Source organism: Panthera pardus, unplaced genomic scaffold (genome assembly GCF_024362965.1).
Source record: "Panthera pardus isolate Hobbes unplaced genomic scaffold, ASM2436296v1 HiC_scaffold_12, whole genome shotgun sequence".
NCBI classification, from domain to species: Eukaryota; Metazoa; Chordata; class Mammalia; order Carnivora; family Felidae; genus Panthera; species Panthera pardus.
The window spans coordinates 117,212-141,200 of record NW_026526677.1 but is presented as its reverse complement, the minus strand read 5'-3'; the positions used below and the strand labels follow the sequence as shown (position 1 = coordinate 141,200).

General features: G+C 61.3%; 3 protein-coding genes and 1 long non-coding RNA gene across 6 annotated transcripts; 2 read left to right on the top strand and 2 right to left on the bottom strand.

Annotated features, from left to right (window-relative positions):
* The first annotated feature begins 259 nt into the window (after positions 1-259).
* Positions 260-1,601, top strand: IFITM5 (interferon induced transmembrane protein 5). The gene is given in 3 exon segments (XM_053899255.1): positions 260-587; positions 1,081-1,179; positions 1,181-1,601. Coding segments are annotated over 3 exon segments (402 nt in total). The 5' UTR covers positions 260-398; the 3' UTR covers positions 1,295-1,601.
* A 2,062-nt stretch (positions 1,602-3,663) lies between these two features.
* Positions 3,664-10,840, bottom strand: PGGHG (protein-glucosylgalactosylhydroxylysine glucosidase). Of its 3 annotated transcripts, none has more exons than XM_019437656.2 (14): positions 10,288-10,840; positions 9,352-9,635; positions 8,845-9,055; positions 8,334-8,769; positions 7,295-7,414; positions 6,729-6,860; positions 6,442-6,553; positions 6,125-6,197; positions 5,897-6,033; positions 5,638-5,771; positions 5,428-5,523; positions 5,146-5,243; positions 4,860-5,071; positions 3,664-4,767 (listed from the first exon to the last, which is right to left on the bottom strand). In XM_019437656.2, exons 2-14 carry the CDS (start codon positions 9,608-9,610, stop codon positions 4,712-4,714), a joined length of 2,076 nt encoding a protein of 691 aa, XP_019293201.2. In that variant the 5' UTR covers positions 9,611-9,635; positions 10,288-10,840; the 3' UTR covers positions 3,664-4,711. The 3 variants fall into 3 exon arrangements, with proteins under 3 accessions (XP_019293201.2, XP_019293202.2, XP_019293199.2); XM_019437657.2 differs by lacking the exon at positions 10,288-10,840 and adding an exon at positions 9,891-10,272; XM_019437654.2 differs by lacking the exon at positions 10,288-10,840 and adding an exon at positions 9,952-10,271.
* A 1,196-nt stretch (positions 10,841-12,036) lies between these two features.
* NLRP6 (NLR family pyrin domain containing 6) lies at positions 12,037-19,368 on the bottom strand. The gene is made up of 8 exons (XM_019437653.2): positions 19,253-19,368; positions 18,157-18,437; positions 17,843-17,881; positions 15,877-17,623; positions 14,969-15,061; positions 13,661-13,831; positions 13,399-13,566; positions 12,037-12,927 (listed from the first exon to the last, which is right to left on the bottom strand). The coding sequence occupies exons 1-8, from the start codon at positions 19,279-19,281 to the stop codon at positions 12,819-12,821; spliced, it is 2,637 nt and encodes an 878-aa protein (XP_019293198.2). The 5' UTR covers positions 19,282-19,368; the 3' UTR covers positions 12,037-12,818.
* LOC109259819 (uncharacterized) lies at positions 17,827-20,367 on the top strand. Its single transcript, XR_008421047.1, has 3 exons — positions 17,827-17,899; positions 19,541-19,670; positions 20,084-20,367. It is a non-coding gene; the product is annotated as an uncharacterized LOC109259819 (long non-coding RNA).
* The last annotated feature ends 3,622 nt before the right edge of the window (positions 20,368-23,989 follow it).

Here is a 23,989-nt window from a genome sequence, read left to right as displayed (position 1 = left end):
GGTCTCCAGCCCGGCTCTGCAGCTGAGGCGGCATCGCGCCCACCCACAGCCCCGAGGTGGCAGCAGTTCCGAGGGGCGGGGTGGGGGGGGCGGTCTGCAGCCGGCGCTCGCCCCTTCCTTTCCGTAGCTCCGGGGGGCTCCCGGGGGCGGGGGGGGGGGGCGGGGGGACGGGGCTCGCGCGGGGAGCGGGGACGGCAGGGGGTGGGGGGCTGCCGGGGTGGGGGGGCGGGGGGCGGGGCGGGGCCGCGCTCCCGGCGGCGCCGGGCTGTAATTTGTCGTTATATTTAGCGGGCGGCGCCGGGCCGGGCCGCGGGAGGGCGGCGGCGGGGCTATAAGCGGCCCTGGGCGCCCACCCTCGAAGCGGGAGCCCGAGCGAGGAGGAGACGGCGCTGGAACCCATGGACACGTCGTACCCCCGCGAGGACCCCCGGGCCCCGACGCCCCGCAAGGACGGCGCCGCCCACACGGCCCTCACTGTGGGGGCGCCGCGACCCCCACCTCGAGACCACCTGATCTGGTCGGTGTTCAGCACCCTCTACCTGAACCTGTGCTGCCTCGGCTTCCTGGCGCTGGCCTACTCCATCAAGGTGGGCTGTCGGGGAGGGGTGGGGCTGGGGGGGCGCTCTCCGGAGGACCTGAGGGGCTCGTGGGGGGAGGGGGTTGGCGGAGGGGGAGCCGCTTGTCAAAGGGCCACTCCATGAGCGAGGCGCTGGACAAGCTCTCCACCTCGTGAGGGCTTCTCCTTTGAGGTCCCTCAGTAAGAGTCTGTCCTGCGGGGGGGGAGGGTCTAGTCCACGCAAAAGAACAGAGTTGGTGGGGGCTTCCCAAGGGCTTCTCTTTCATCAGTGCTTTCCCCACGCCGAGGGCTCCTGTGAGCAAAGCCCACCCCCCGGCTTCGCTCCCGCGGGGCGGGGGGGGGGGGGGTGTTCTCGGCGTCCAGGGACTCCCCACCCACAGAGGGTCCTTGGAGCCCCACGCGGGCCTGGGATGGCTTCTGGGTCCACAGCTGCGGTGGGAGGGGCAGGAGGCAGGGCCCCCAGCGCGTGTAGAGACCCGGCCCTGCCACTCACTGGTCCGCAGGCCCGAGACCAGAAGGTGGCTGGAGACCTGGAGGCAGCCCGGCGTTTTGGCTCCAAGGCCAAGTGCTACAACATCCTGGCCACGATGTGGGCGTTGGTACCCGCCTCTCCTGCTCCTGGCGCTGGTGGTGACCGGTGCCCTGCACCTGTCCCGGCTGGCCAAGGACTCTGCTGCCTTCTTTAGCACCAAGTTCGACGACTCGGACTATGACTGACAGGCTGGGCCTTGTCCTCCTGCTGACCCACGGATCCTGACGCCAGGACCACCCCCCCAGGGGCTGCCCCAGGGGCTCCACCCTGACCCCCTGGAAACCTGACTCCGCCACAGGGCCTGATGCCCACTCCTCCCACCCCAGCCTGGGCACCTAATGCTGACCCTGAAGAGCCCTCATTTGGACCCTAGTGGCCTCACTCTAACCCCAGTGGTCCCCGTCCCCCTGACTCCTTGCCCCCAGGCGGGAACCTCCTGCCCCACTCACCAGACTCAGCCTGGATTTCACAATTAAAGCGCCTGGTTCTGGACAGTGCCTCCTGGGTTTCTTGCCGGGGTGAGAGAGGGTTTCTTCCTGAGGGGAGCTACCCCAGGGACCACCCAAGCCACCCTCCCCCCTGGACTGACCTCAGCACGATGGCAGGGTGACCTGTTCTGTCTGCTGGGCCCCAACTGTCCCCTTCACTCAGGCACTGGGTGGCTTGTGGCTTCTGGGGTGGAGGCCCCAGAGTATTTTAGAATGAAGTTTGGGAACTCAGGCTTTTGATCTCTGCTGCCCTGCCGGGCACTGTGGTTTAGCGGCCCCCCTTCCAGAACACGTGTGCCCTTACCCATGTGTGTGCACGTGTGTTAAGTGGGAGTCCCTGGGAGGACATCTTGGGTCCTCGCCCTGCATGTTTCTGTCAGTGGGTTGGGGGGAGTCACTCTGTCTGTCCCTGTGGCCCCTGCACTCCTCGCACTCTGAGAAAGCTTAGTCCCCACGGTGGGTTTCCTCCCTCCTGGGTCAGTGGGGCTGGACACAAAGACACACGAGCACACAGGCATGTCCTTGTCACCCATGCACACACTTATCACACAGACACACACTTGCGTGAAGGGAGGAAACTGGGAGTGAGGACACTTTCTGGGCATCCTTGGTGTTCCCCCCTTCCTGGAAACCAGCGGAGCCTGGCAAGAGGAGGTTGCTAAGCACATGCACACACCCTGTGTGGCTGGGGATGAAGTCCCTTAGGCCTCACTGTGGCCAGTCCAATGACAGGGCAGGCTAATTGCAGGGGCCTTAACTGCCGGGCGGCTCAGGGTTTTGAGCACCCCACCCAGGGTTCCTTCCCCACCCAGGGAGCCCCCTTTGCCTACCCATCTGCCTGGGCTGGGTGTGGGGTCTGTCTAGCTGCTGTACTTGGAGCCTCAGAGTCCCCTCTTCTCCCGTGATAGCCGACAACTCACCTAGCTGTCTCCACAGTGTGCCCGTAGGGATGGTGTCCTGGCGGCATGCCAACAGCAGCCCAGCTATAAGCTGGGCATGTGCGGCTCCGAGCCGGCCCCTGCAGTAGGGGTGTGAGCAGCCTGGGGCCTGGCCCCTGCTGGGTGCCGGTCCCAGATTGTGCCAAGGACAAGGGCAGCGTGCCAGTGATTGGACCAGGAAGGAGAGAGCGTGCCGACCCTGAGTTCCAGGTTTGGCCCAAGAAGGGAGTAACCTGTGCTGGGTGCACAGGTTGGGAGTTGGCATCAGCTTGCACGTGGCCAGGTTGACGTCCCTAAGCATGGGATGGTCTGCTGTCCCCTTTGGTCATGGGGGAAGGTCACCAGCAGCCCTCCCTATCCCCAGACTGTCTCCTGGCGAGGCTGAGGGACCCTGACCAAGTTTAGGCAGTTGGCTGCCCCGGGGCCTTGACCAGCCATGCCAGCACATGGGTACTGTCACCCTGCCACGGCCCCCTCAGAGGGTCACCTCACTATGTGTACAGGGGACTGCATACATACATGGCTTACACACACAGGGCCACCTACCGCCCCACCTGATGTCTGCGCCCACATCTGGCTCCAGGGCCGCAAAGATAAGCATCTGCTCTGCTGGGACAGTCCCCAGCCACCCGACATCAGCAGATCCACTCTGGCCTTTGCCACACAGCCAGCAGTTGAGGGAGAGGCTGTGGGCAGCCAAGCGAGCCCCACCAAGGTGCTGGCTCTGTTCTCTGAGGTCACGTACCCTTGGGAATCAGCACTGCCGTGCGTGCAGCTCTACAGCCTGGAGGCCACGCTTCTTCCCATGTGCTGCTCCCTGCAGTAACCCAGAGATGAGCCTCGGGATCCCCGACGCCTCCAGCCACCCGCCTTCCCCCCCCTCCCTCACGTGGCTCTGTCCCTCACAGCTTGTCTGCCCTGTGTCTGCTTCTTGGAGAACCTGCACTAACTCTCCACCGAGAACAGAGAGCGCACAGGGGTTTGCCAGAGCGAAGTGAGCGTGAAGGGGAGTGGCTGGCCCAACTGCTTGCTCTAAGTGAGCAGGTCCCTGCGCCTCTCGATCCGACCCATCCATCATGCAGCCCTTGCTTCCAGAAGGAAGGAGCGTACCAGCTTCTGAGGGCAAAATTTCTCAGCACGCAACTTTAATTCCTCGGGCTCTCACCAAGACTGTGGTGGCAGATCTCATCTCACTCTTGAGAAATTCCCAAGGACCCAACGTGGGAGTGCCAGCTGGGGGGCTGAGGCCCCAGGGGGAGAGGCTGAACAGAGCCTCGGGCAATGGGCAGCCCGTCAGGACAGATGGGCCCAGGCCTGTGGCCTTGAAGCCATGCACACTTGGCCCCAGTTCTTCTGGCTGGTCAGAGGGAAGATGTGAGGTCTCGCTCTGCAGCCCATCCCCCTCTCTTCTTGGCTGAGGAAAGGCCTGTGATAGAGACCATCCAACCTCACCGAAGTGGCCCAGGGGCTGGAGCAGCCAAGGACTGAGGATGCGGAGGGTCCACGACAGCCTGAGAGCACCTCGACCCCACGGTGCCCGACCCCATCTGTCGGACACACCAGGTTCCTTTTTGGTCTGCAAATGAGAATCCTGAGGGATTCTGAAGGGGACTGAGCAATTCTGCCTCATGCCCCACCCCTGCCATCCCTCACACTGAGGCCTGCACCTGTCTCTGCCTCCTCGGCAGAGAGGAAGCCACACCCCCAACCCACCCTGAGGCATCCTGGGGAAGGGACAGGTGCGGCAGGTGTCAGCCACAAAGGCAGGCACAGTAGTGGCTGAGGGGGCCATTGGGGGAGGGGCTCAGGCTGGAGGCAGACCTTCTTAAACTTTGGGCCAACGAATTCAGACTTTCCCTGGAGCCTGTGAGCCTGACTGCTGGTTGGAGAATGGGCAGGAGGGAGGGACTCAGCCGACCAGGAGGGTGTTGATGAGGGTGCAGCCAGCTGGGGGCGCCCACAGAGGGAGTGGGCAGATGGGAGGACCCGAGACGTCCCTGAAGCCCTGATCAGTCAGGTGCAGTGGCCAAGACAGCGCCAGGGCAAGGGAACTGGTGGGGGTTGGAGGACCCAATGGTGTCCCACAGGGGGTCCTGTGGGTTCTGGGGCAGGTGTCTAACGTCTTCCAAAAATTCTCCTAGGAAACTCTTGGAGAACAACTTGCTGCCTCTGCTTCCTACGAGAGTGACCTCTGTATCCGTCCAGCTGAGGAGGGAAAGGAGACTTTGTACCCTGCAGGGGGAGGAGGGCATTTTGAATGGGGGGTTGCCCTGGGGAGGTGACGTGCTCTGCACCCTTGGGTGAGTCTGGGGGTGGCGGCCTACCTGGGAGCAGGGGGAGTCGAGTGTGTGATGGCCACAGCTCAGCCTCCAGCAGGGGGGCCCAGGGCCCTGCCCGGGTTTTAACCTCGATCGTCACTGAGTCCTCGGAGAAGGAGAAGTCAAGCTTGTTCCCTTGGTAAGAGATGCCGTAGATGCGAACCCCAGAGACCTCTGCCAGACACATGGGGTCGAAGGTCATGCCAGCCCCTGTGATCCTGGGGGGAGGGAAGAGTTTCATGAGGAGCGGGAAGGTAGGGGGCTTCGGATGTTCTGTCAGAGCTGCACTCACCTGAACCCCGTGAATCCGAAGAGTGCTGCCTGCAGGAAGCCCCCCATACCCGTCAGGAAGTTCACAGCGCCGGACCCATCTGCATTCTCTGTCCACACCTGCCCATGGAAGGCAGTTGGTGCACTGACTCCCAGGACACGGGCGCCACGAGGCTGCTGCCCCTGTTCCAGAAGGGTCCTGACCCTGCGGTGACTCCCCCGTCCCAAGGCTGGGCTCCCACTCCTACCGCCAAGGGGCCCGGGGCCCGGGTGGGAGGCAAGTGGGGTCAGCTTGTGAATTGACCTTGAAGGGCTCCGTGATGTTGGCAAAGCTCCTCTCCAGGAGGTCCTGCGCCCGCCGTGGCTCCTTCAGCTCCATCCAGCCCACCGCAAACATGCTCTGGGGCCAGAGGTCAGAGGTCAGAGAACACGCTGGGCTGAAGCCCACTGCGTGGGGAGGGAAGACAGAAGCTAGTGAGGACCGCCCCTCCCCCACACCCTGCAGGCTCCTTACCCAGGTCATGGCAGGGCCCTTTGGGGACGTCACGGCCTCATAAATCTCTAGGTTTTTCCTGCGGGTATGAGGACTCAAGTGGAAAGGGATGGGGTATCCCAGGAGCACGACATCTGCCTGCTTCACCTCCTCTCCTGTGGAGGGACAGGTGCTGCTCACGGGGAGACAAGCTGGTGGGGGCTGCTCAGTCAGGTTGGGGGCATCCAGTCCCGTGGAGGGGGTGGGGAAGGGGCCCCAAGGGAGCTCCAAGTACACTCACCAGGCTGGTACCCGTCAAACTCAGGGTGGAAGTTCCGCCTCGGGTCGAAGGGCACCTTGATCTTATCGGCCACCGCCAGCCATTCACTGGGGACAGGCTGAGCCAGGTCCTGGGCCAGGGCAGCCGCAAAGCGCAGGCTAGGGGTGGACGTAGGAAGGGGGGCTCTAGCCTTAGCCCTCCAGGCTGGCTCCCTGCACGTGGAACTTGGGCAGGGGTCTTGGGTCTGACCTGTTCTGGACCAGGACGTTGGTGTACGCCGAGTTGTCGACCCCCGGATGGTACTCGTCGGGGGGCATGACTCCTGGGCACACAAGTGCAAGGAGGTGCTCAGCGCAGGGTCTCGGGGATCTGCCCCCGATGCCGGCGGCCAGGGTGCGGTTGGCACCATCGGCGGCCAGAGATCACACGCTGAACTGAAGAGCATCCCCCTGGCCCACCAGTCTGTGGCCACCCACCCTCCCTGCCGTGGACATCCACGCCTCCCCTCCCCCATAAGCAACCCCTCCCCGTGACCGTCCCCCCCCCCACCCCCGCCGTGCCCTCACCCTTCAGGTGGTACTTCTCCTCCTCAGGGCTCCACTCCACACGGCTACACCAAAACTCGGCCACGGCCCTGACGACGTCCCAGCCACCAGCCTCTCGGAAGAGCTGCAAGTCCTGGGAGAGCGGGAGAGGGTGGGACAGAGGCCACGCCACCCACGACTGTGGTCCTCGCTGGTCCCTGCATGTCTTGTCAGTGCCCACCCTTCTGAGTGCCCAGCAGCGAAGGTCTGGCTCCAGGCAGGAGGTCATGGCCACGTCAGGGGGCTGGTCATACATGCTGACGCCTCACCTGGGTGGCGTGGTAGTAAAGCTGGAAAGCCAACACCACAGCTCCGTTTATATGAATTTCCTGGGTCCCATAAATGTCCTCCGGACACACCTCCAGACCAGAGCCCGCACTCTCCCAGGCAAACTTGGCTCCCTGAGGAGTTGGGGGGATGGAACAGACTTGACTGTTCTGGGCGTGGGGACACAGGGGTAGTCCACCATTCCCAATACTCGGCCTTCAGCCAAGGAGAACAGAGGGGGCACTGACTGTCCGGGTGCCCTCACGGGGGCCTGCAGGCTCTGAGTGCCCAGTGTGTGCCCCTATCATAGGCCAGGTGGCTTTGCCCAGTTTCCCTTTGTGCTGACCCTGGGCCAGGGCAGTAAGGGGACTCTAGGTGAGCCCCGGCCAGGCTGTTCTTGCTGCCTCTACGGCACAGGCTGAGGGGTGCTGTGAGCCTGTGTAAGAATCTGGGAAACCCAGCCCCACCCAGAGAGGAACCTGAGGTGAGGGGTGCAGGCCTAGGAGGGATGTGGGGACCTCAGGCCCTTCAGGGGGCCCTGTAGGGTGGGCACCCAGGTCCCCCTCACCTGGTAGCCCAGCCTCCGGGCATTGTCTAGGGCCCCACCCAGCGTCCGGATGCGGTACTCCAGGAGGGCCCTGGCGGCCTCTGGGTGGAACATCAGGATATTTGGGAACATCCAGAGATCCTATGAGCACAGCCAACGGCCCCTGGTTCAGGAGCTCTCGCTCCCTTCTCTCTCCCGTCTGCCCACACTCTGCCCTGGCCAGAGTCAGCACTGCTCCATGCCGCCTCCCCAGCAGCCCCTCTGTCTCCTTCCGGCTTCTTCCTCTGCTGCCCACCCTGGCTCCATCCTGGGCCATCCACACCTGCCCATCCCACGGCCCAGTCTCCAGGCCGAACGCTCCCCGGGCCCGGCGCAGCACTTCCCCTCCCCAGCAGGCCTCTGGGTCTGCCCCGGAGCTCAGGCCAGAATCTGGGCAGGGGCAGCCTGGATGGGAGCCTGCTCTGTGGCTCACTAGCTGCCTGACCTAGTGAGTGACTCAGCTTCTCTAAGCCTCACCAGAGTGGGCCACAGCATTGGCTGCTGAGGGGTTAGCACCCTGGGTCCCTCCCGTGCCCAACGTCCGCCAAGTCCCAGCCTCTCCTGGCTCCCACTCCTGTCTGAGGCCTCACCCTCTTCTACCCATGCTCCACTCGGCAGCTAGACTACACCTCTGTCAGTGTCACTCCCAAGTTAAAGTCTCCATGGCTCCTGCAGCACCGCCACCACCCCCCCCCCCCGCCCCCCGCCCTGCAACTGCTCCTCTTGCCGTGGTGAGAGCCCCTGTTGCCCTGGCCAGATGGCACACACCCTCTGAGCTCTGGTGTTTGTACCTTCTGGTCCCTCTGCCCGAATCACTCTTTTCCACCAAAGTCCTGTACGTCCCACCTCCTCCAGGAAGGCTCCCCTTCTGCCCTGGCCTCTGTGCCTCTCCAGTCACAGCCCCCATCCCAGGTAGGGCAGAGACAGCAGCCACGCCTGTGCCCGCAGCCACGGGATCCCCCACACCCATGTGCTGCCCCACCTGTGCATGCTGTGTGTTGGGAGGTAGAACAGTACATACCTGGTCCCAGAAGACATGGCCCCAGTAGCATTCCTCTCGGCTCCCATTGGACAGGCCCCCAGGGCTGAGGCCATGGCTGGCGTACCCTGGGGCCCCCGGCTGGGGCAGCGCACTGAGCAGGTAATAGAGGGCAGCACGCAGGGCCTGGCGCAGAGGTAGGGGCCCCACCACGTCCAGGCCACAGCCAGCCCAGAGCTGGGCCCAGGCCTGGGCGTGGGCAGGGTACAGAGCGGCCCCCGCCTGCAGCTGCAGGGCCTCCGTGAGGCAGGCTTGGGCCTCCGCCTGGCTGCCGCCCACCACGGTCAGGAACTCCCAGGTCCGGTCTTCTTCGCTTTCCCCGAGGGTCAGGGCTGGGGGCACTGGTGTCCATAGCATGTGTACCTCCTGCTGCGGCCCCCCAGGTTGCTCTGGGGTGAGTGTGTGGCCACAAAGGTACCTGCAAGAGTGCGGCCACGTCTAAGGGACCAGCTCCCTCCTCGGTCTACCTGGCCAGCCCTGACGGCCTCCTCACCGGGCTCCCTGGAAGTCAGGACCCAGATGCAGGTGAAGGTCCGGGCTTTCTGGGGAGAAGGTCGACTGCAGCAGCACCGTAATGGGCCGGCTCTCCCCGGCCACGCGGGTGATGGACACACTGAAAGCCAGGACGTGAGGCAGCGTGCGATGGGCGTAGAGGCGCTGGGAGGCCCGGAAGCTGGGGCCCTCTAGAGTGTGCAGAAAGGAGCCTGGGGAGGGGCAGAGGGGATCAGGGCAACTCACATGCCCCACTTAGGACCCCCGAGGACAGTTACCAAGCTACCAGCCCCTCGGCAAGGTGGATCCGCCCTCTGAGCCCCAGCTGCCCCATCTGGGAAGCTACAGGTGCACAGAGGGCCCCACGCGCCAGTGCCAGCCAGGTCGGGAGGCCGCCAGGGCTGACTTCTCTGTGAGCCAGCATCCTGAGTTAGGAGGTGCTGGGATGGGACTGCTGTTGGTTGCCGCACTCACCTCGGGTGTGGGGGAGCGGGACAGTGGTGGCTACCTGTATTAGTGTCCAGGGCAAAGGTCTCGGTCAGCTGATTTCCGGTCTCTGCAGGGGCCTCCAGCTGGACGTTGAGGGGACTAGGCAGAATGGCCCGGTGTGTGTCCCCACAAGCCCCATTGTACACGCCGCTCACATGCAGCGTGTCATGATACACACGCGTGCCCAAGTATGTGTTGGTCACGGTGGCCAAGAGCCGGGGGTCACCGGGCAGAGAATGGGCACTGAATATGGTGGGGTCCTCGCTGGCATCCTCCATGGAAAGGCTTGCTCAGCAGATTGGCCTGGAAAAGGGGGAGTCAGGGGCCCCCACAATTGGCCGGCCTTGTTCCCTCTTCTGACTGTAAACCCCCAGGCACCCGCTGGAACTTGGCAGATGCCTCCCAGAGCTGGTGGGAGGGGTGTGGGCCACCCGCACTCAGCCCTGCTTTTCCATAGCCCTTACTTTTGAGCCACCCCTGGAAACACCTCCAACCCTGAGAGACGCTCAAACCCCTGATGCTGATCTCCAGAGACCCAGTGAGTCCCCAGATTCCCACCTTCAGACCTCAATTCGAACCCTTCCAGCTCTCTCCAAGCCGCGCCCCCACAAGCCCAGACCTGTTAGTGGGGAGCTCGGAGGCCTCAGTCTTCCGGACCTGGGGGAGGGGCGCCGTCGCCGGGCGGGGAAGCGGCCCGAGCTCCGCGGAGCGGGCTGGGGAGGAGGGTCTCCGGGCCACGCCGCAGCCGGCGTGTCCCCAGGCCCCAGCTCGCTCGGCGCCGCCCCTTCCAGGCCGGAGGGAGAAGTCGCAGGCGCCGCCGTCTCGGCCGGAAGGCCCCGCGGTCCCCGCCCCCGGGGCCCCAGGGCGGAGCAGCCGGTGTGCCGACCCGGTGCCCCCGGCGCGCTGGCGGGCCTCCCGGGGAAGCTGCGCGGGCCCGCACAGTTTGAACCCTGACCTCAAGGACGCGTGGAGGGACGGCTGTGAGAGGGGCAGGGGCCTCTGGTGTGCGATCGCCCCTCGCCGGCCGCGGCTTCCTCCCTCCCGGGTCTCCCCTTCCGGGGAGTGGCGCGGGTGGTCCTCCTCCCGCAGAAGTCCTTCTCTTCGCTCGCTCCGGCGCTACCTCATGCCCTGCCCAGCCCGTCGTACCCCCCGTCTGCATCCCCCGCCCGGGCCCTCTAAGGCGGCTAGGCCACGGGTTTGTCTCCTAGCCTCTCTGGCCCCGCGCCTGACCCAGATGTCTGTGCTCGACCCCTGGGCCCAGCAGGAGATACTCAGAGCCAACGTGTGCCTGGAAGTCTGCTCTTCCTGTGGCCTCCCCCGGTGTCGGCGACGGGGACTCCACCTGTCCAGGTGCTCAGGCCCCCGTGGTCCACCCTCTCCACTTCTGCCCACAAATCCTATTGTTCTCCACTTTCACGGCTTGTCAGCTCCATCATCCCCACTGCCACCCGGCCACCTCTGAGAGCAAGCCCTCCTCTTGGATGGACAGTGCACACGCCCTACTTATGCTCCGCCCCATATAGCCCTTGTTAACACAGCCACGGCCACCCTGAGAGTGCCTTCTGCTCAGAAGCCTGCAATGGTGCCCGCCCCCACCCAGAGGGCAGGCCAGCTAGCATCCCTGACCACCTGCTCCCCACCGGCCCCCCTCACACCTCTGCTAGGCCACTGCTGCCACTGTGGCTTCCTTGCTGCCTCTGCAACAGTCCAAGCATGTGCCCTGTTATGGACTGAATGTTTGTGTGCCCCCAGATCATCCATTGAAATCTAATTCCCAGTGCGACCATTTTGGAAGTGGGGCCTCGGGGAGGTTATTAGATCAAGAGCTGTCAAGAGTGGGATTAGAGCCCTTATGGGCAAAGGCCTGAGACCTAGCCCGCTCTTTCCACCATGTGGGGACACAGCAAGAGGAGAGCGCTCTGCAGAGGGGAGGAGGGTCCTCGTCAGACACTGGGTTGACTGGCACCTTGGCCTTGGACATCCCAGCCTCCGGAGAAATGAATTTCTGTGTTTGGGAGGCCCCCCGGTTTGTGGTGTTCTCTTCCAGCAGCCTGAGTTGGCCAAGACACTCCTCTTCATGGCTTTCGTACTGTTCCTTTGCCGGGAACACTTTCCTTCGAGGTACCCTCAGGGCTTGATGCCTCACTTCCGTCCTGTCCTGTCCTGTCCTGTCCTGTCCTGTCCGTAAGAGATCCCTCCCTTGTAACGGGAAACCCTTGGCTCCACGGTCTCCTCCCACTTTGCCCTGCTTTGCTTTCCTCCAAGCATTTGTTGGTGGCCGTCTATACCTGTTTACTATCTGTCTTCCCGCCAGTTTCAGGAAGGCAGGGATTTTTGTCTGTTTTGTGGAATGAATGACTGGACTTGAACTATGATTATGGAAGGAAATTTCCCCCTAGAAGTGAAGGGGCTGACTCCCATGCTTCTTTCCCACCTGGACTGGGGTCCCAGGAGCTGGCTTAGCCCTGCACCGTTGAGCAGAGAAGACCTGAAGATTCAGGGCCTGTCTGCTTCTCGCCCTGTCCATCAAAGACAGGCCTCACCTCAGAGCTCCCTGTAGTAGGCTGTAGCCCTGAGTCTCAGTTTCCTCATCTGGGAAATGGGGAACACAACCCCACCCCACACAGATGGATTGGGGACCAAAGGAAAGATTGTGAGCACCTGTTAGGATGCTTGGCCGCATGCAACACAAATCAACACCAAAGAATCCAAAGGAGAATGTATTATCAGCACATGGACGTGGGGACAGGCTGCTTGCTGCCCCTTCCACCACAGCTCCTACCTGGAGTCCAGTCTGCTGTGGTCTCCCCCCTCCCCTGGTCTCCATCTCTGAAGACCTGGGCAGTAAATGGACACCACTGGGCTGGCACCACACAGCCTCGGGGATGGCTTCACTTCCGATGCCAAGACCCAAGTTCCTGGGGAGGAATAGTGACCTGCCTGCCTTTGGTCAGGGGTCAGCCTCTGCTTGATCCCTTGTGGCCAAGGGCAGAGTCGTGGGGCTGTGAGGCCCACAGTGCAGATGGGGATGGGATCGGTGAAGGAGTTGCTCTGAACTGAGCACACCAGGTCAAGGCCAATACGTGGCAGAGACTTGATGACTGGGAGCTGTCAGCGTTATTGTTGCTGGGGGTATCTGCAGGGTGATGGCTAGGGGGCCCCAGGAGAGGTAGGTGGGTGGAGCAGCTGGTGGGGGGGTTGGGGTAAGAGGGCTCCCTGGGGGTAGAGAACAGAGACAGAACCTGTGCCCAGGGTATGGGGGGAGAGGCATGTCCTGGGACACCTGTCCCTGACCAGGTAAGGGACCATGTGTGTCCTTGCCTCTCACCTGCCTGCCCAGGGCCCCTCAGATTCAAAAGGGCTGCCCAGAGCAGAGAGCAGCATCCTCCTGCCCTTGGGATGAGGACATCTATTCCACAGGGCTGACTAGAGTCCTCCCCCTGGCATTCAGGGCCTCAGAGGATACAGGTGAATCCCGTGGGAGGCTTAGGGGTGACTTTCCAGCAGTGGGTGTGTGATGACCAGACCTGGCTTTGCCTTCTTCACCTCCCGCAGCTCCTGCAGTGACTGTGCGCTCAGCTTCACAGAGGTCAGACTGCAGCCATGTGTACAGGACAGAAGTGGGAGTCGGTTGGGGAAGCTGAGGTCAGGGCTGGGGGGACAGTGACAGGAGAGCAGTGTGGGGGCAGCGACGGGGCTGTTAGCCTGGGCTGTGCCAAAGGCACGCAGTGACAGAGGTGGTTAGTCGGGGGTGTCAGAGGTTGGGGAAAGAGGTTAGGCGGTGGGGGCCAGAGCCCTTGGGGGAGTAAAAAGGTGTTGGGATCGTTGGCCCAGACTTGCCATGGGCCCCAGATGACAGATGGACATTTGGTCTGGCAAAATGGTTGAAGCCGAGGGCTGGGGCTGGGACTTTTTGGAGCATGGGTCTCCAGGGGCTGGGTTGGAGTGTGGTCACTCGGGGAGCCCCGGGAGGAGTTACTCTTCAGGGTCTAGGGGACGTCCCCAGGCACCCAGCCCAATCGTTGAGAGGCTGAGTCCCCATCCCCCTTTCTGCCCCTGGGTCTACCTGAGGGTCTGTAGGCGGCATCCTGACTGCTGTAGGACTCTACACAGGTAGGTTACCATGGGTTCCGGCAGCTGGCAGTCACTTAGATCCAGGGTGGTCAACGCGGAGCTCTGGCTGAGCGCGCCGATGAGGTAATGAAGCGCCTCCTGGAGGGTGGGCTGCTGCACCCTGGGGGGGGACGGCCACCCTCAGAGGCTACTGCCAACCGCTCCCCTACCGTACCGTGTCCCTCCCCCTCGCCCCCACCAGGTCAGGCCCTCACCTGAGCTTCCGCACCCGGCACTGGGGCCAGGCCAGGCCCTCACTCAGCACCCGCAGGCCGGCCTCGCTGAGTCCGTTTTGCAGGAGGCCCAGCTCAGTCAGGGCGGGGGCCGCCCGCAGGGCCTCAGAGAGGTCTCGGCAGACAGAGTCAGACAGTTTGCAGCGGCACAGCCTGTGGTCAAGAGCACATGTGTCTGTCTTCAGTCCCCTCGGCCGCTTTACTGTCCCCACCTCTGCAAACTGCCCGCTCCTTGGGCGGCTGAGGCTCTGTCTGGAGAGGCGCTGGCTCGACAGGAAGTTTCCCCTGTCCTTTGTTACCCACCACACGTGTCCCTGGGGAGCCTCGGCCACATGTGCCTGTGCATGCTGGACTGCACTCCACTTTTCCTCAGGGCACTATTCTCTACCAGCTGTTGGATGAGCCAATGCGGATCTTACTGTCAGCGTGTTTAACTGCACGCAGCTGAGCATCGGGTTAAGGTGGCCATGGTTTATTCATCCAGCTGGTCCCTAACAATGGGGAAGTGGGTGTTGTTTCCACCTTTGCTGCCATTATAAATACTGCTGTGATGAACACCACGCATTCAGTTTAGCGGCAGCATTGATGGGCCAAACGCGCCGATCACCTTCTTGGCTCCCAATGTTTATCTTCAGGTTGCTGGAACATCATACCAAGCGAGGTGACCGTGTCACCGTGGCCATAGGCTGTGCCCCTCTCACTGTGCCCCACCAGTACTGGCTCCTACAATTTCTCTTACCTTCTGCTTACTTGGTGATAAGGTCACATACTCAGTGTTGTGCACCCACTGCTACATTAACTCTCATACCAACCCTCTGAGGCGGAACCTTCCGTTCCATAGAGGAGGAAACAAGTTCAGACAGACTGACTTGCCCAAGGGCTCGGAGGCAGGCAGCCTGGACTTCAGAGCCTGTGCCCTCAACACCTCCCTCCACTGCTTGTAAGAGCCCAGAGGAACTGCCCATCATTTCCCAGTAGCAACTAGTAGCCTTCCTTCAGAAGGAAAATTTATTCTGGTCTTCTTTACCTTCCCACCCCCAGAACACTCAGCAGCACCATGCTTCGCACTCTAACGGGGCCAAACCCTCCTTCCTAGCCCCGGGCCACACCGCCTCCTCGCTCCTCTGCGCTACGTGGGCAGAGCCCATTGGCCCCAGCACAGAACTCCAGAGGCCACAGGCTCTCAGCCTGTCCCCTCTGCCATGTCCAGACAGGGCTACCCCTCTGCCCCTGCCCAGAGTACCCTGCTCTGCATCCCTCCAGGGGGGCCGTGGGGGCCTGGTCACTCACGTCAGGCTGCTCAGACCGCAGTGTTGGTCAGTCATGGCCTCAAAGAGCGAACGCAGTGGAGAGGCCTGGGTTTTTTTCACGGTGGCTTGTGAACTGCCAGGAGAGAGAGCAAGGTGAAGCCCACTTGTCCCCTTCCAGTCCCCACCTCTTTCCTGTGGCCCTGAGTGTCAGAGCTGCCTCCGCTCTCCACCTCAAGCTGAGCCGGGACCCCTCCGCCCTCTTTGCTCCAAACCCAGAGTGAAACCACTCATCTGTGGCCCCGTGCAGCTCCCGCTGAAGCAGTCTGCCTGAGTCCAGTGGGGGGCATGTCACCCACATCCCCTGTGGGTCTGTATTGCACCTGCAGTGGGCATCCCCAGCCCCAGCCCATCAACGTCCTGACATTCATTATTTCAACAGATGCGGAGCTCTGGGTCAAGTGCTGGGTTGGAGTTAAGCACACAGAAGACTTAGCCCTGAAGGAGCTCAGGGTCTGGCGAAGGGTAGACATCATGGCATACGGTGGTCGGTGGGGCACTCCTGGGGCCAAAGGGGTCCCAGGCCAGCTGAGGGAGGCTGGGAAAGCATTGAGGATAGGCAGCCAACAGAGTGTTCTGGGTGCACGACACAGCAGGTGCAAAAGCTCAGGGCACAGCCGGAGTGGAGTATTCCATGCTAGGAGGTTTGCCCTGGATGTGGATGGCTGGGGGTTGGCATGGCAGGACAGGGGGGGGAAGATGGACCATAGGGAGCCGCCTTGCAAGGGGGTGGGCATGACCAGCCCTGAAGTCCTGCTCTCCTCTGGGGGGACAGGCTTCCCCTGCTCAGACGGAGACTCGCGGGTGCACTGGCACACGCGCCCCCCTGCCCCCGCCCCGCCCCCTCCCCCAGGGCCTGGGAACCAGGACAGTCTTGCCCTGTAGACTCACGAGCTGCCGCCCAGGCTGCCGTGCAGTCGTTTCATCAGGTTCTTCTTCTTTTTCTTCTCGTGTGTGGGGGCCAGTCCACAGCTAACCAGCCGCAGGGCCTGCCCCTCGGGGCAGCACCTTATGCAGTAGCTCAGGACCACCACATCCATGCGGCTCAAGCACACCCGCTCCAGCGCCAGCTCAGGGAGGCCACGCAGGGCCTGGCTCACAAAGGCGCCCTCCTGAGTCTCGTACAGGCAGTACAGCAGCTCCAGCGCGTAGTTGAGCTCGCCCTCCTCCTCTTCCAGCTCCTCCCTGCCCTCCGGCGCTTCCGTCTCTTGGGTCCCCTCCGGTGCCGCCCTCTGGTGGCCCTGGTCCTGCACCCACCGCAGGACGTCCTGCTTCACGCGCTCTGAAACCACGCAGCCGAAGTGGCGCTCGATGTCGCGCATCCGCTCTGTGTTCAGCAGCCCGAAGAGGAAGCGCGTGGTGAGCGCGAGGTGGCCGCGCAGCTCGGCGTTGCCCCGCAGAAGCGCCCCGACGCTGTCAGCCGGTGCCCGGTCTCCCTTGTCATCCAGCAGGTAGGACAGCGCGGCGAAGAATTCCTGGAAGCTCTGGTCCATGAACTGGTAGGTGACCTCGGTCTCCAGCACGCCCGGCAGCTCTTTCTTGCTGAGAAACAGCCTCTGGATTTTAGAGCCGCGAAGTTGCAGTCTTTCCAGGTCCTTCTCGGCGAACTGCGCCCTGTGCCCGAGGAGGCCTTCGCGGGCCAGGCGGCACAGCTTCCGCAGCTCGCCCTGCACCTGGGGCCCGTCGGCGGCGGGCGCCGAGCTCAGGAAGCTGGCGACGAAGAACAGGTACACGGACGTGGTGGTCTTGGAGGTGCGCGACAGGTCCTGGCCGAGGTCGAGCTGCTGGCGCAGAACCGTGCACACGATCCAGCACACGAAGGGCACGAAGCACAGCGCGAACAGCGTCTCGTTCTCCTTCACCGAGCGGTAGGCCTGCTCCGCCAGCCACTCCTCCCGGAAGAACTTGTGGAAGTACTTCTTCTTGTCTTTGTCGGAGAAGCCGCACACCTCGGCGCACTGCGGCGAGCACAGGCGGCTCTGCAGCCTCCCGGGGGCCGTGGCGCGGGCGGTCACCAGCAGGCGGGCCCCGGGCAGCAGCGTCTTGCCCATCAGCCCGCTCAGCACCCGCGCGCCCTCCGTCTCCTCGAAGGGGTCGGTGCAGGGCGCCGCGTCGGCGGGCGCGGGCGGGGGCAGCTCGTCCGCGCCGTCCAGGATGAAGAGCAGGCGCTCGGCGCGGGCGAGCATGAGCCGCACGGGGGCGCTGCGTCCCGGGCACTGGTCGAGGATCAGGCCGGCCAGGCTGCACGTGCCCGGGCGCTCCAGCAGCTCGCGGCAGGGCAGGAAGAAGGCGAAGTCCACCTGGCCGTGGTACAGCTTGCCCGCCGCCCAGTCGTACAGGATTTTCTTGGCCGCCATGGTCTTGCCGATGCCCGCCGGGCCCTGCAGCAGCACCGTCAGAGGCCGCTGGCCCTCTCCGTCGCGGCCGAACAGGCGGTTGAAGGTGTGCGTGTCGGAGCGCCGCGCGCGCTGTGTCTCCCGCTCGTCCGCGGGCCCCAGCGCCCCGTCCACCGACGCGGCGCCTTCGCGCGCGATGAGCAGTTTGGTGAAGCGCTTGTTGATCTTCACGGAGCGCGCGTTCCTCTCCTTCACCTTGGCATGCTGCTGCAGGACGTGCTCTCTGTACTTCTTCTTGTACTCTGGCGGCGGGGGGGGGGGGGGGGGGGGCGTGTCAGCTGACCCTCGCCCGCCGCCCCAACCCCCTGGGCTCAGGTCTCAGCGCCCCCCCAGCCAGCCTTGCCACACAACTCTCCCCCGGACCGGCCGTCGGGAATCTCTGAGCGGTGTAAAGGACCCTCGTGCTGCAAACCTGGGGGTCACCCCCCACCCCCCGCCCCCGCCCGCCGACAGAGACCTACCGGACACGGAGAGCAGCGAGGAGGAGCTGGGGCCGAGCCCTGGAAGGGAGAGCTGTGGTGAGGCCCTGCCGAATGTGCAGGGGGCTGGGGAGGGGGGGCGCAGTAGGGAGTTGGGGCTACCCCTCAAGAGCGCCCCGGATCCGAGCCCTGGGGCCCCTGGATGTGTGGGTGGCGTGCTCTCGGGCGCGGGGGAGGGGGGCGCGCCGGGACTTTTCTGGGGAAGCGGGAAGGATGGCGGCCGAGGCCCAGACTCTGCCTCCGGCGGGAGCGAACGGAGGCGCGGGGACCCTGGCGACCCTCCACCCCGCGCTCACGCTTCAGCCGGTCCTCCTTGAGCTGCTCCGCCACGTCGCGGATGTCAGCCCTCTTCAGAGTCTTTCGGGTCACGTCCAGCGCAGGCTCCGGCCCGTAGAATTGGATCAGCTCCTCCGCGAGGTTCAGCGCGTCCGCGCCCTCCAGCCGCCCCCACGGGATGCTGCGGCCGTCCTGCGGCGTGTCCCGCAGCTTGTGGCGGAAGCGCTTCAGGTGCTCCTGGCTCAGGTTCTCGAACGCGCGGTGGAGCAGCTCTCGGGCTGTGGCTGCACGGAACTCCGCGCTGGGCGCGGTCGGGCCGGGTCAGCACGTCTGCGGCGACGGTGATCCCGGCCTTGCCCCGCCGCCCCCCACAGCCTCGGCCCGGGCGTCGGGGCACCCACGACGGGCAAAGGCTCAGATGAGCCCCCATCTCCCCAGCTGACTCCAGGCCAACGTTTGGTAGCACCCAGCCGGGAGAGAAGTTCTTCCCTCCCAGGACCTCGGTCGGGGGCGGGGGCGGGGGCGGGGGGGGGGGGGGCAGTGTGGGGGCGGGCGGTGCTCTGCCCCAAGGCTTTGCCTCTGACGGCGCTGCCCCTGGTTGTGATAGAGGTCACTGGGGGCAGGCGCTGGCCACCGCTGACCCAAGCGCTGGGGGACCGCCTGCCCGCCCTGCACCCTCCTTCCTGTGTTCTTCCACACACCTGGCCAGGCCGGCTCAAAAGCCTAAGATGAGGGTGCCTACAAGGGCCTGTGCTCTGCCCTTTCCTCCCTTCTTTCCCTTCCCTTCCTTGGGAGCCTGGGCGGAGAGCCACACTCACCACCCACACCGCCCACTCTGCGAGCCTGAGTTCCCCATCACACCCATCTCACTGCACCCTTTGGTGGCCCAGGCTGGGCACCTTGCACCAGGGGCCGAGTCTGAGTCCCTGGTGGGGAACAGACACCAAGGGTGCCTTCTGTGTGAATAGAGTCCCTAGAATCCTGAGCCTGGGAGATACTGGGGGAAAGCTGTGGATCAGCTGTGTGAAGCCCCAGGGAGTGGGCAGAATGAGGTGAGGCCCCCACAGGCTGGGGCCAGCCGCTTCCCATGTGACCACCCTGAAAGCCAGCACTCACCCGGACTGGAAGTCCTCTGGCTGGTCCATGGAGTCTGGTCCTTAGGACTGGCACTTAGGGGCAGGTGTGGGGATCAGAGAGGTTATTTATCTCTCCCTAGGTTGATTAGAGCCGTGTTCTAGGGGAGCTGTCCAGCCCCACCCATGCCCCAGACCCGAGTGGCCTAGCTCAGCCAGCGCCCAGATGTCAGTCCACCAGTCACCAAGCTCCCAGACTCGGCACTGGACGCACTCCCCCTTTAAGAGTTCTGCGTGCTGACCTTTGATTTTCCTCTAATCCTTGTTTCAGTTGGTGTTCTCTGAGAACCCATAGGGCGTGGCAGTGAGGCACAGCTGTGAGCAGGTGCCTGCAGAGTAGGGTGGATGGTGTGAAGAAAGGGGCTGGCTCAGAACTAGGCCTTCAGCTTGAAGGCCTCAAGGTAGGTTAAATTCTGAAGGCAGGAGTGAGGAAGGGCTTCTTAGATAGAAGGGACACTGGGAACGAAGGAGGGACTTGCACAATGTTATCGGAAAGGAAGCTGTCATGGGGGAAAGGGAAGAGTTGTGTGGCTTCCCAAACCTGGCTTGAGCAGGCTGATGGGAAGAGGTTTGGAGGTGAGGAGTGTGTGTGTGTGTGTGTGTCTGGGTCTGTCTATGTGGCCACTTTATACTGTGTTTGAGTGAATGTATCTGTGGTCAGCTGAATAATAGGCCCCAAAGATATCAGGCCGTAACCCCCGGAATCTGTGAAGGTCCCCTCACGTGCCAAAAGCAGCTTTGCAGATTGAACTCGGGGGCTAGAGATGGGACGATCGTCCTGGGTTACCCAGGTGGGCTGTAAATGTCATCTCAGGTGTCACACGATAGAGGCGGAGGGAGATTTGGCCCAGGAGAAGGCAACGTGACTGTGAAGCAAGATGCTAGACTGCTGGCTTGGACGTTGGAGGAAGACGCCATGAGCCTAGGAGCGCCAGGAACAGAGCACTGGAGGCTGGAAATGCGAGGTGAGGACACACCCTCTAGAGCCTCCACAGGGAGTGTGGCTGAACCAACACAGGGAACTCAGCCCAGTGACACTGATTTTGGACTTCTGAACTCTGGAGCTGTGAGAGAATAAATGTGTGTTGTTTTAAGCCACCAACTTTGTGGTATCTTGTTAGAGCAGTCATAGAAAATGAACACAGTATCTCTCTGAGCATTTCTGTGAAACTGTCTGCAAGAACAGGTGTTCTGGAATATTCACTGCCTTCCACCCATTGTTTTTAATTAAAAAAAATGTTTAATGTTTATTTCTGGTGGGGGGGGGAGAGAGAGAGAGGCAGAGGGCAAGTGGAGGAGGGTAGAGAGAGAGACAGAATCTGAAACAGGCTCCAGGCTCTGAGCTGTCAGCACAGAGCCTGACGCAGGGCTCGAACTCAAGAACCACAAGATCATGACCTGAGTCGAAGTCAGACACGTAACCAACCAAGCCACGCCTTAAAATTTTTTTTTTTAATGTTTATTTGCCGTAAGCCATCCCTGTGTTCAGTCCTGCTTCCACAGGAGCCTTGAGAGCTGCTCCCTGGGGAGAGAGCCCAGAGTCCTGGGAGCCTCTATTGCCCTGCCCCCTCCACCAGGAGGGGACCCACAGAGGCGCCCATTTAGCCCTAACTTTTTTTTGTTGTTGTTGTCTATTTAAGACAAATAGATCCCACGTCTCCATGAGGAGGGCTCAGGCTTTCAGAGGTATGGATCTGTTTAGCCACACTCACACCTTCCCCAGGTAACCCCCTCCCTCTCTTCTACTCCCTGAATTCCCCCCTTGACTGCCCTCCACACCAGGCAGCTGCCTGGACAGGGCAAGGTTGGCAGCAGAGAGGCTGGAGGGGCTGCCGCCAGCACACGACGGTGGCACTTTGTGCTTTTAAAGGATGTTTGTGAACATGAATACATCTCACTGTTCCCACAGAGCCAGAGAGGTGGGGCCAGTGTCCAGGCTTTCTGTGTTGAAGCAGCCTCAACCGGGTCCAGCCCAAAGCAGGGACAAGACCCTCACTCCGGACCATGGTGTGGGTAACACCCAGCAAAGCAGAGGAGTGGACTGGGTCTCCTGGGGGTCAGGGTCCTGGGAACAAGCCCTTAGCAGAGTTCGGCCTCAGCTCTGGGAGAGGTTGGGGTGTACGTGTGTGACTGTCGTGAGTTCTGTCTGGGGTCCCAGCTCCCTTGACCTGCTGGCTCCTGACTTAGCTTCTGCAGCGTGCTGGGATTCTGCACAGGCAAAACAACAGCAGATGTGGGCGTGTCCAGGCTTGCCTGTGGACAGACTGTGGGCCCTGCACAGCTCGGTGGGCATTGCAGGGCCCTGGGTTACAGCCTCACGGGCAAAGACCCCAGTGTGCCCCTCGTGGACGCCTCACTGAGCCCCACTCCAACCCTGAGGCACTGTATACACGTTCCTCCAGGCAGAGAGAGATGTCCCACATCGGCCCATGCTGTGTTTCCCCTAAATGCACATTCACTGTCCCTCTCCACAGTATAATTTCTCAAAAGCAAGTTCTCTACAACTGCACTATCTCCTTTTCATTATTACTTCAGACAGAAAGTGTCACCATCAAGAGCACAATCTCCTAGCCAGGCTGTCGGGATCAAATCCTGCTTCCACCGTCCAATAGCTGGGTGACCTTGGACACTACTTAACCTCTCTGTGCTTCCGTTTCCTCATCTGTAGAATGGCATGGTAAAGGCACGTCAGTGCTGAGGGCAGAGAGGAGAAAGCTGTAAGGCAGGTGCCTAGCCCATTCTAGGCACTGGCTATCACCACCTCTCAAGTTCTGTGGAAGGCCGCTCACAGTTTTCTGTGTCACCAAGAACATCCCAATTTCTAAATCCACTCCAGGTCTGACCGTGAACTCTTCCTTGAAAGGCATGCTCTTTTCCTTTTGTCAGAGGAACTGAGGGGGCATGTCAGACAGAGGGAGGGTGTGCATCTGCCATAACCAGCATGGGAGGGGCCCTGAGGCCGCCGATTTGGGGATGTCAAGGTCATCCCCATACCCTAAGATGGACCCTCCGTGAGTGCACTCTGTACCCCATAAACTCTCAGCCGCTGCTGATAACAGCCCTGGAAAAAGCTTTGATGATGGGAGCCAGTATCAGGGAGCCTTGCCACAAACTAAGCCACGGAAGTATGGGGATGAGGAGGGGACATTGGGAGCAGGTGTACGGGTGCAGGTGGGGGGTGGAGAAGGCCAAGAGAGAAAGGGAGAAGCAGGTGAGAAAAGGAGATACAGGTGGCAGCGTGGCCAGCAGTGATACTGGACTTATGTCACCCCAGCTTCAGCTGCTGAGCAGGGCCACTCCCAAGGGCACAAGTTTTGAAATCTTGAACAAGTAATTAAGACTGCATTGTGAAATTCCTCAAAGGTCTCTCGCACAGGGATTTTGCCACCCAGGAAACCTTTGATCATTTCTTCCTCACTCCCACATTTTGTCCTCACGGCAGCTGTGAACGAGGTCTCTCAGGAGTTGTCCACACTGCCCACTCCTTCGGGGCCTCCTGTCCCCTTAGTTCTCCTGCCTTTGAAAAGCCTCGCTCTAGAGCACTGGTGCCCTCAGCAGAATGCTTCCTCCTTCCCTGTTCTCAGCATTCCCCTTCATATCTTGACCTCAGAGAAAGAACCATTTCTGGAGGAATGGGTAAGATGAGGAAAAAATGAACCTATAGCTGACCCCCTCCTCTTGTGCCAACAAATTCGATAACTTGGATGAAATGGACAGATTCTTAGAAAGTCACAAACACACTGACTCAAAAGAAACAATCTGAATAGATCTACAAGAAGTAAAGAGATTGAATTAATAATATAGAAAAATTCCCATGAAGAGAAGGCCAGGCCCAGATGGCATCGCTAACGATTCTGTCAAATATTTAAAGCATTACTAACACTCCTTCACAAGCCCTAACAGAACATGTAAATGAAAAGACTATCCCTCCCCCCCCAATCAGTAAAATAAGGAAAAGAAAAGAATACCTCCCAATCCATCCTGTGAGGCCATACTACTCTGATACCAAACCAGGCAAACACATCGCAAGAAAACTAAAAGACCAATATCCCTGATAAATATAGACACAAAAAAATCTCCAACAAACTCCTAGCAAATAGAACCATCAATGTATAAAAATAATTATGAACCGTGGCCAAGCGGAACTTACCCCAGTAGTGTAAGGTTGTCTTGACATTCCAAAGTCAATTAGCGTAACAGGGGAGTCCTCTCTGTACCCACCCAATAGGAGCTGGCCAGGTAGCCTGGATGGTTCTCACTCCCCTTTTGTCTGATGAGGGTTCTCATTGCAGTGAGTCTGTTCCTTTTATACCCTTGGATGCTGGGGGTTCTGGCGGTGGATGTCCTGTCTCTTAGCCTTCAGAAGGTCTGGTGGCTACGAGCTCAAGACCAAGGAGTCAGCAGGGCTGGTTTCTTCTAAGGCATTTCTCTCAGACTTGTAGGTGGTTGTAGGTGGTGGTCTTCTTCTAGGGTGTTCACAGGGTCTCCCATGTGCAAAATCCAATACAGATTTTAATACATCCTCACCTACTGAGGGAAGGAAGATATCCAGCCCCAGCCCTCTCTAGCCTTCCTGTCTCACTCAAAGAAGAATTTTGAAAGAAGGCAGAGGGGAAGAAAACACTCACCTTACCAAGAGAAGAACAAAGATATGAATTACATCAGATCTCTCTTAGAAATCATGCAAGCAAGAGGAGAGTGGAATGAAATATTTAAATTG

Bases quoted from the DNA above. Each gene is read 5' to 3' on its own strand.
- PGGHG (XM_019437656.2), bottom strand. From the start codon at position 9,610: ATGGAGGATGCCAGCGAGGACCCCACCATATTCAGTGCCCATTCTCTG. The intron at 5,244-5,427 runs GTCAATTCACAA...TTCCATGGGCAG, and splicing joins ACATCACGGAGCCCTTCAAG to GTGTGGACAGAGAATGCAGA. The intron at 4,768-4,859 runs GTAGGCCGCCAC...CTCCCCCTGCAG, and splicing joins TCGACTCCCCCTGCTCCCAG to GGTACAAAGTCTCCTTTCCC.
- NLRP6 (XM_019437653.2), bottom strand. From the start codon at position 19,281: ATGGACCAGCCAGAGGACTTCCAGTCCGG. The intron at 18,438-19,252 runs GTGAGTGCTGGC...GACCGCGCCCAG, and splicing joins CCAGAGGACTTCCAGTCCGG to CGCGGAGTTCCGTGCAGCCA. The intron at 17,624-17,842 runs GTAGGTCTCTGT...CCCCGCCGCCAG, and splicing joins CTCGCTGCTCTCCGTGTCCG to AGTACAAGAAGAAGTACAGA.